The sequence below is a fragment of the Populus nigra genome, chromosome 1 (assembly GCF_951802175.1).
Source record: "Populus nigra chromosome 1, ddPopNigr1.1, whole genome shotgun sequence".
Lineage (NCBI taxonomy): Eukaryota > Viridiplantae > Streptophyta > Magnoliopsida > Malpighiales > Salicaceae > Populus > Populus nigra.
The window spans coordinates 44047914-44057888 of NC_084852.1; the positions used below are offsets into that span (position 1 = coordinate 44047914).

At 36.2% G+C, this 9975-nt stretch overlaps 1 protein-coding gene across 1 annotated transcript; it reads left to right on the top strand.

Annotated features, from left to right (window-relative positions):
* The first annotated feature begins 3724 nt into the window (after positions 1-3724).
* Positions 3725-8613, top strand: LOC133701112 (uncharacterized). The gene is made up of 7 exons (XM_062124924.1): positions 3725-5187; positions 5329-5459; positions 6211-6873; positions 7003-7504; positions 7596-7737; positions 8055-8148; positions 8251-8613. The coding sequence occupies exons 1-7, from the start codon at positions 4054-4056 to the stop codon at positions 8366-8368; spliced, it is 2784 nt and encodes a 927-aa protein (XP_061980908.1). The 5' UTR covers positions 3725-4053; the 3' UTR covers positions 8369-8613.
* The last annotated feature ends 1362 nt before the right edge of the window (positions 8614-9975 follow it).

Consider the following 9975-nt stretch of genomic DNA (forward strand, 5'->3'; position numbering starts at 1 on the left):
TCCATATAAAATATTTTACAATCAACCTTTAAATTTAGTTTATTTATTAAAAAATAGCTCATAAAATACCATAAAATATTTTAAAAATATTAATCTACTTACCATCTCATTTAACTAGTTCAACTATCGTCTCCTCCATCACTATCTCATCGTTACCTTCTTTTTCACTATCTCGCCATTACCTTCTTCATCATCATTGTTATGTCATCACTTTCTTCACCTTCATCATCATCATGACCATCTTCACCACCACCTCATAACCACCATCTTCTTCATCATCATCGTCATCTTGTTATCGCCATGTCATCACCACTACCGTCTCACCACCACCTCCTGCTCACCCTCATCATGACAACTTCCTCCATCATCACCATCATCTCACCATCACCACGATCATCTCCTCCATTATAACCATTATATCAACACTATAATTAAAAAATATTTACTTGTAAAAAGTATTCAGATATTAGTAATGTTTTTTCAGTGTAAAAAAAATTTTAATTGCATCGGGGTTGATTCGATGTAACCTGATTGATTTTGCTTGTTCAAAAGCAAACTAGACGACCTATAAAAAACATAATTTCACTCAATTTTTTTTCAAGATGACATCTTTTTTTTTAATATTAAAATAACAATATATTGAATTAACTTGAGTTAACCCATGATAACATTTTAAATTCATGACCCAAGTTATGAGATTATGATAATCTCATAGAAAACAAATCAAAACAAATTATAAAGCCTAATTTCTAATCAACCCAATATTGAAGAATAAAATTAAAAAAAAATCAATTAAAAAATGACCTATAAAAACGACCCGAGTTAATCTATCAAACTCACGAATTGGGTCAGAAAACCGAGATAACCCCACAGAAAAAAAAATCAAAACAAATTATGAAGTTCAATTCTCAATCAGTCCAATATTGAATGATGAGACTAAAAAAGAAATCAATTAAAAAAAGAATATAAAAAATAAATCAAGTCAATCTGTCAAACCTATGACTCAGGTCATGAGATTGAGATAACCTCATTGAAATAAAATTAAAAAATGATATGATTTAACCCAAATTAACTTGTCAGATTCATGACTCTAGTAATGAGAATGAGATAACTAAATGTTGAATGATGAGATTTGTAAAACTTTTAATTAAAAAAATGACACAAAAAATAAGTCAAGTCAATATGGGTTGACTAGTTAAGACCAAGCAAACCCATAACTATAGAAAGACACCAAAATACTTAATTTTATTCATTTATGTTTAATTAAAATACAAGTCAAACAACCCTATTTATACTAGTCTGAAGTCTGAATCTTAATCCTTAAAGCGAAAAAAAGTCCTAAGAAACAATTTTAGAGTTAATATAGAAATTCATAAACTAAATAAAAAAAATAAAATTATAAAGCTAATATTTAATATTCTAAAACTACTCTTGCATTAGTTTCACTAGACTGGAAAAAACTTGTTCTTGAGTTCAAATTATTCATAAAAAGTCTAACATGGCATTCTTCAAGCAAAACCTCTTTAGTAAAAAAAAAACAATCCACATAATGTTCTTCAAGCAGATCTTCTTCAATCGAAAACTGTTTTTCACCATGAAGATATCCTCTACAAACTTAAACCATGGTGATTCGACATCACATAACGAAAACTACTACAAGTTACAACTCTAAAAAATCAAGAGCACTAACTATGTGAAGACAATAAAAATATTTGATTTTTATTTATCCTATTCTCACATATCAAAATATTACTACAATTCTTTATATAGAAAAAAAAACTAAAAAAATAATATTGAATAGAAAAATAAAAATAAAAAAACTATCTCGCCAAATAGAAAAAATAAAATTACATGGACAATATTTAATTTTCTAGAATTGTTACCGCCTCAAATAATAAGATACACGAAGTTTCCCTCTCAAAACAAAATGTTACAGCTAATGTCGTTTTTATCTTATAGTGGCAGATTACATTTTTATCTCTTTAACACTGAAGAGATCTATTTTGATGGTCAAGTTTCTTTCCGATATTGAAAATTAATCATGTAGCTGTCCTGAGTGTTAAAATTTGAAAATCCATAATCAAAGAACTTTCATCTTCCTCGTCCTTGCCCAAGGAGATAATTATTTTCATTTAGCTTTCTCCTGCACTCCAAGGTCATTAATCACCGGTTCATGTAATTTTTTTTTTATTTTTTTTTTGGAGAGGATATTGTCCTTGCAATTTCATCAAGTTTTCCATAAAACGAAAGGCCCTTTCTTTTCTTCTCTCTAGTATAATTGTCAGTGAAGGTCCTTAATCACTCTTTGGTGGTGCTAGACGCATGGTTAAATAAGAATTGGCTGGTAAGTATACCCTTCTGCGATGCACTTTTCCCCTAATCAGCGTTGGAATAGAAAAAAAAAACAGAGAGAGAGAGAGAGAGATTTATGGCTGATAAGCACACCCACGTAGATAACTGAATCCCATCAAATAATGTTCACAGTATAGTTTTGAAACCCGATCTGGTGATCGATTCGGTCTAATGATCGGGTCACGGGTCAGATGGATTGACCCGAGTCAACAAAAAAAATTAAAAATCAAATAACCCATCAAACAACTCTCTTGCACTGTCCATGTTCCCACTCTTCACATAAACAGAAATCAACTCCATCCAATAAATCACATTCCTATTGGAAATTTAATCAAACACATTTCGCCCACACTCTGAAAACCTAGATTTTATATGCATATCAATCATAGAATTCCCAACATGCAAATCCTCACCAAACCCCCCAACCAAAATCCTTTGCCCATAAATTTGCCGCCCCAAACTCACATCCATTTTAGCACCACAAGCCCTAAAAAGAGCAATAAATATGAAAGAAACAGGCACAACACCTTCTTTTCTCATTAAACTATAAAACTCAGTTGATTCATTTAACTTTTCCTCAATCAAATAACCTCTAATACGTTGTGTTGAGGCAAGGGTTGTCCAGGCTCGATGAATTGAAGGGAACGAGTAGGGATCATTATGAGAGAATGCCGATAAGGGTAGAGCCCATTGACGGAGGGGACGCCGTGTTTGGGGTGGAAACGTATTACGGGCACAGGAGCTATGAATTGAAATTGATATTCTTTAATTAGGTTCTCTCTGTCTGCAATTCTGCAGCGTTCACGACTATGTGTGTGTGTGTGTGTATATATATATGTCGGGTCTCATCCGGGTTTGTCCGGGTCGATCGGGTTTCGCCGGGCCAACTCCCAAGCGGGTTTTACTTAGACCCGGACCAGTCCCAGGGCCCGGGTCAGCCGGGTCCCGGATCTACCTGTCAGGCCGGTTCGGGTTTCAAAACATTGGTACATAAACAAAATAAAATCCCATTACGAATATAGGCATGTGAGTTGCCAATCTCTAACAATAAGAATGTGGAACGATGCACTAAAATCAAGCTTAGCGTAAAAAACATGGCAAGCTAATAAAGTAAATAGCATATTTAAACCAGTCGAGTGAAAAGATTAGAGGTGTTTACACATATGGTATGTACAGAAAAGAGTTGCTCTCTGATGACAATGATTTTTTGATTTCTTCCTAAACTTGGGATTTACGGACCCCTACGAAACACGACGGCTTTCTTTCACCAGACCAAAAACACGAGTACTTGTTTTTATTTTACGTCTGAAGTTTCCTCAGAATTTGTTTCCTTCAATAACACCTATCCTATCCCAGTCTTTCTCTTGCTTTCTGATATTTTAGTCCTATCAACGCCAGGCCATTCATTTTTAAGGCAATACAGCAGTTTTCTACAATAGAGTCCTAAAATTAGGAAATAAAAGCCAAGCTATGACTTGTATTGCTGGTGGTGGGTAGTTTAGCATCCAGAACACAAGATTCATACGTTTCTTTGTGGTCCAGAATTACCGCTTAGGTTTTCTGGGTTTGGTTTTGTTAACAACCCTTCCCCCCATACATCCTCTCTTTTTTTCTGGAAAAATGGGTTGTATCTCGTTTATGGCTTGCACAAAATTGTTGCATTCACTCTATTCTATGTCGTGATGTCTCATTATTAGACTTATGGCTTCTTCCCAGATTGAGATTGCTTCGTCTTCACCGTTTGTTTGTGTTCTAAGAGATCACAATCGGCATGAACGATGTAATAGAGAGAGCAATGCCAGGGCTGCTGCTGCTGCTGCTTTTCAGAAGAATCTTCAAGGATTGGTTAGAGAAAATCTCCATACTTGCATCTCTGTTTCTTCTGATTGTGCCTCTAATGACAATCCAAGAAATCATATTAATACCAGTATTGATGATCATCATCAAGACTTACGGCGCTTACCCGCTAACCAAGATAGCATCGCCAATAATGTAAATGATTCTTCGACTAGGAGAAGCAAGCAAGCGAGAATTCTTGACCAATGGGCCGCTATGCAGGCTCGACAAATGGTGTCAACAATTGAGAGGCAGAGTGAGGAGGCAGGGTTGTTGATTACATCTTTGAAGAAATCATCTCCGATGCAACAGAACTCTCAAAACTCTGAAAGTTCTAATCGCGGAGCCTCTTCTCTCGTTCAGATATGGGAGGCAAGGCTACATCGATCGGACGCGTGCCTTAATAGGTCCCGTAGCCTGAACAATAGCAGGACAAGCTCTGCATCTAGCCAGACTGAAACTGCTCTGTTCAGCGTTGAAGAGAGAATAAGACAATCTGATATAGCCGACTCTACTACAAAAGAGAACAATAGCAGGACAAGTCCTGCATCTAGCCATATTGAAACTGCATCATCCAGAGCTGAAGAGAGATCAAGACAATCTGATATAGCCGACTCTAGTACAAAAGAGGACACTTTTGTGGATTGTGGCACGGTGAAGAGTGCACCTTCATCCATACATTTCAGGGATACAGATGCAGGAGAGCCCGATAAAGTTAAGATTGTTGACATCATTAGGAGACTAACATCTGATGGAAATGATCACGATCAGAAGTTGAACAGTGCTGGTGATTGCCTATCCAGAGAGCGTAGGGATTCTTCAGGTTCTGATCGGACAGAGCAGAAAGTCTTGCCACAGGTTGTAAATCCACCAAAGATAAGAGGACGACAAGCCTTTAATGATTTACTTTTGCAAATGGAGCAAGAAAGGCATAGAGAGCTTGGCTGGTTAGGAGAACGCCAAGCTGTTTCAAAATTTTCTCAACGTGGCCGCATTCAGGTGAAGCCAAGTTCTTCATTCATTTCTTGATTTCAATACCAGAAGTTAACATAATTTTGCAACGTAATTGGTTAATCTTTTCTTTTTAGTTCGTATCATTTGAAAACATGTAGTTATTTGTGTGCTTTAATGCTTCTATAGTCCTTGCTTCGTCTGAGATTCCTGCATCGTAGTATGGCGTTTGAAGATCAACAGCGACCGCGATCATCTCAATCAACAACATCGTGCAATGGTGACCGTTCACAACAAGGGTCTACCATCATGCATCTCAGGTATCACAATATTCATATCTAGGTTTTCATAGGCAGTTAACACACCCAGATGAAAACCATCTGTAAAATTGTGAATTCCATCCAGTTTTAATGCAAAATTATCGATCCATAGCATCTTAAAACTAATTTTTACTGCCTGGCAACACCTATATGCAAATATTATGTTTTCAAAGTGAATGCTAATGTTCATATTGCTGGAATTAGATTGTTTCTATGATAATTTTATGTCTACCACCAAGTAAATTATTTCCTTGGTGTCATTTCACATGCGCTTTTGTGAATTGGTCAACTCAAAGACATTGTTCTAAATTTACTGAACAAGTTGATGATATCTGTCATGTACATCATACAACAAAATTCAAGTTTGCAAATCATAATAATCAGCAATAGCACTGTCAAATTGGTAGAAGTAGAATGGCAACAGCAAGTGAATTTTTTAGTACGCATCACGAAGAGTGTGATTTGGATGCATTTGTTGGGAATTATTGACTAATGAAATCTAAATTTAGGACATAGCTTGAGAATTTATAGAAAACAATCATATTGTATGAATTGGATCCATTTGGATATGTTTCTAGGCTATATCCAATTGTTGCTTCCATAGAAACTCTACTCAAATGTGCTGAGAGAATTGATGCTGAAACATTTGGCAACTTTCAGCTTCTTTTGGCCAATTTAATATATGTAATATTTCCTACTTGTCTTTCTTTTTATCAGACCTTTTCTAACCTGGAATCCGAATTCAATATAGGGAGAGATTTAGTGCAGGAGTGGAGCAAACCACAACTCTGAGTGACTCTACTACTCCAAGAAGCACTACAGAGATGGTCACTAGCATTGTGCAGAGGTATGCTTCCGTACACAACGAGTTGACTTCAGATAGTTATCAGCAAGAAACTTCTACTAGTGATGAGCAGGAGAGTGAATCCCAAGTTAAGAATTTACCATCAGCCACACGTGAAGTCATTGAAAAAGTTCATGAAGAAACTTATGCGGTTTCGGATATCTCATGGCAAGGAACAAGCCTGCAGGATAGTTGTCAGCAAGAAACTTCTACTAGTACTGAGCATGAGAGTGAACCCCAAGTTGAGAATTCAGCATCAGCCACATCTGAAGTCAACGAAAAAGTTCTTGAAGAAACTTGTGCAGTTTCGGGTATCACATGGCAAGGAACACGCCTGCTGATTCAAATTTTTGATCCACCAGAAACTTCTGAAACAACACCACCCTTGAATGACTGGGATGAGAATGAGATAGGAGAGGAGGGGGAGGAGTATTTTGAACAAATCAATTATGATTGGTTTAGTGATATAGCTCGCCCTCGAAGTTATTGGGAAGATAAAAGAAAAGCACGGTATGAAGAGAAGCTTGGTACTAGCTCAGACAATGATGAGATAAGGCAACTCCTTGAAAGGTAAGATAGTCTGCCTTGATTTCCTTATTTCATTTTCCAATAAAAAATCACTAACAGCAGTTTCCATAAAATAAGAAATAGACTGATTTACACGGTGCATAAATCTGATGCTTCACATTACAACTGCAGAGGAACAGTCTCAAATTTTCTTGCTAGTGACTTAAGAGACAGAATAGACCAATTGATGATGTCTCATGCACAAAGACAAGCCAGTCAAGAAGATGAAGAACTAGAAGAGGATAGTCAGGAGAGAATGGGACAGCTGATGTTGTCTTACTTCCAAAGGCACTTACACCCAGCAGGCAGTCAAGAAGAAGAACAAGAGCATGAACAAGAACAAGAACAAGAACTGGATGGAAGAAGTGAAGTAGAAGAGACAATAGAAGAAGAATGCATATCAGAAGAAGGAAGCCCATCTAGCCATCAATATATGGAAGCCACTGACTATTTTGATCAATCCTCACCATCTCAGCATTCTCCGTATCCGTCTAGGTCATGGAATTACAGTGATGATAATGAAGTTGCTGATTTTTGTGAACAGGCTCAAACTACACCTTTGCACCTACCTCTTCCACCTCAAGCTTCCAATCAAGATAGGCGTTACTCTTCCTCTAAAAGTCATTCATCACTTGTGAGTTTTTTCACTATACAGTTTGAAGTTACCTTCTTCGCAGGTTCTTAAATAACTTAATGAGGAAAGAAATAACACTCTAAACGATCAGGAAATGGAATTCGTGTACGATTTAAAAGGCCATATGGAGCAACTTCAGCGTGAAATGTCAGAACTCCGAAAATCAATTCAGAGCTGCATGGAAATGCAAATGAATTTGCAGAACTCCTGGAAGGCGCGGGAAGTATATCCAGGTGAGCTGAGAAAACTAATCCCATTTAAAATAATTTAATCAACCTAATATTGTATCATATATAATTTTTAAATGGGGGATTGCTTTACATTTACTACAAATATTTGCTTCATTTTTTTTTCTGGGCACTGGTCATGCAAGAGGGTATTACTAGGTAGTGTATTCAACAGTAAACCTTAATCTTCTGTAACTTGGAGGTGGTTGTGAAAGAAGAAGTGCCGTCCTTAATCTTTTCTGCGTATTTCAATATATTTCTTTATTACTATGCTGTTTAAGAATGACCAGTTAAACTATTCAAGTCTGAAATTATTGATACAGTTCAAGGGAATGGAAAGAATTCGCCTGATAGGAGACCAAACAAACGTAGCTGCTGTATCTGCTATGGAAAGCAGGTCGACTCTTTTCTGTATAGGTACTTGCTTGTGAAACCCTTTGTCATTTTGAACCTTCATTGCTACTCTCTTCAGTATCATGAGCTGCATTAATAGCCTGATATGATGCTGATATGTTTCAGATGTGGGCATATGTGCACCTGTCTCAAATGCGCCCACGGGCTGCGGCAGGGCAGTGGAAAATGTCCAATTTGTCGAGCTCCAATATTGGATGTCGTGCGAGCATTCCTGGATTCATAGTGAACTGGTGAACGAGTTCTTGCTCTAGAGGACCGTCTTTTTCATATAACTTAACGCATTTGATGCTGACTTTGTAAAAAGGCAAATCTTTTTACTTTGCTTCTTTCACCTCATTGGATCAATATAACCATCTAATCTTTGTAGTCACAATTAATATCTGATCGATACTGTCTCTCCTTTTCAAATTTACGCTGTAAATGCTTTTGAGTAGTAAAATTTAACAGTCTCAGTAGGCTGTTGTTTAATTTACGAAGGCTTCTTCCTCTTCCTCTTCCTCTTCTTCTTCTTCTTCAATGTGCTGTCTTTTAAATAGTATTATGGCTATAACAGTCCAAGTTAGCTAATGGAGAGAAATTTATTCATGGACTCATAGTGTGTTGGCTATGGTGGAAAACTACGACAACAACAATAATAATATTGTTGGCTAAGTTACTAGCTTGTGTGTGGTCAAAACAACACCATTATACAATCTCTTAAAGGGAAAAACAGACCGGCAATTTTCTGTAGAATAACATAAACAGCAAAGAAAAAAACACGGCAGAAACTTAACACTCCTTTTCTTTTCTTTCTTCTTTCTTTTTCTCTCATACATGTCCAGAACATTCAGCCATAAATATATACAAAAAAACAACACATCTCAGCTTTACATTTGTTCATCTTAATCATCTTTTAATCTAACTCTAATTACTTAATTTCTCTTAACACAAGTTAACTAACTAAAGTCAAGGTTAAATAGTTGTCACAATAACTTAACTAGTTACAGCATATTAACCTTAACATTCTTCCCTTTAATATGTTGAACTTGAACTCGTAGTGCATTTCTCAGCTTTTGAAATTTATCCTTTGGCAATATTTTTATAAAGATATCAGCCTCCTGCTCCTCTTATTTGCAGAACTCCATATCAACCTCTCCATCCTAAATTGCTTCATGAATGAAATGATGTTTAAGTGAATGTGCTTGGTTCTACTGTAAAAAACTAGATTCCTTGTCATTGTTATAGCTGATTTATTGTCACAAAACAATGTTGTTGTATCTTCTTGTTTTTCTCCTCATATCCTTCATAATTCTTCTCAACCAAATAGCTAGCAGAGTAGCTAAATCAGCTGCAACATATTCAACTTCATCAAACGATTGAGCTACTGATTATTGCTTCTTCGAACACCAAGCAAACACACCTAAACCAAGAGAAAAACATAGTCTAAAGTACTTCTCATATCATCACACATCCTGTCACGACCCGAATCCCGGATCCATGACCGGCACATAGACAAGGTTCCATACCTATGCGAACCCAAACTTATACACAAACTTATCCTAACTTAATCAGAGTTCAACGCAGCATTAATAACAAAATCAACTTCATAATATAATTGAATTGTCTTAATACAAGAGTTAATATAATTCATAGTTTTGGAGCACTAACTTGACATAAAAGGAAGGTACAAATTACAACCAAAAAACAGGTTCGGAAGGTTCAACAAAAGTAACCTGCTATCAAGCTATAAGCCTGAAAAGGATAAATAATGAGATGGTGAGTTCAACAACTCAGTGAGTAGATAACGTTCAATATACACACACGAGGTAATAAAACAATGAGAAATATATA

Coding starts and splice junctions, on each gene's coding strand:
- LOC133701112 (XM_062124924.1), top strand. CDS start 4,054: ATGGCTTCTTCCCAGATTGAGATTGCTTCGTCTTCACCGTTTGTTTGT. Junction 5,460..6,210: donor TCTACCATCATGCATCTCAG/GTATCACAATAT, acceptor AATTCAATATAG/GGAGAGATTTAGTGCAGGAG. Junction 8,149..8,250: donor GTCGACTCTTTTCTGTATAG/GTACTTGCTTGT, acceptor GATATGTTTCAG/ATGTGGGCATATGTGCACCT.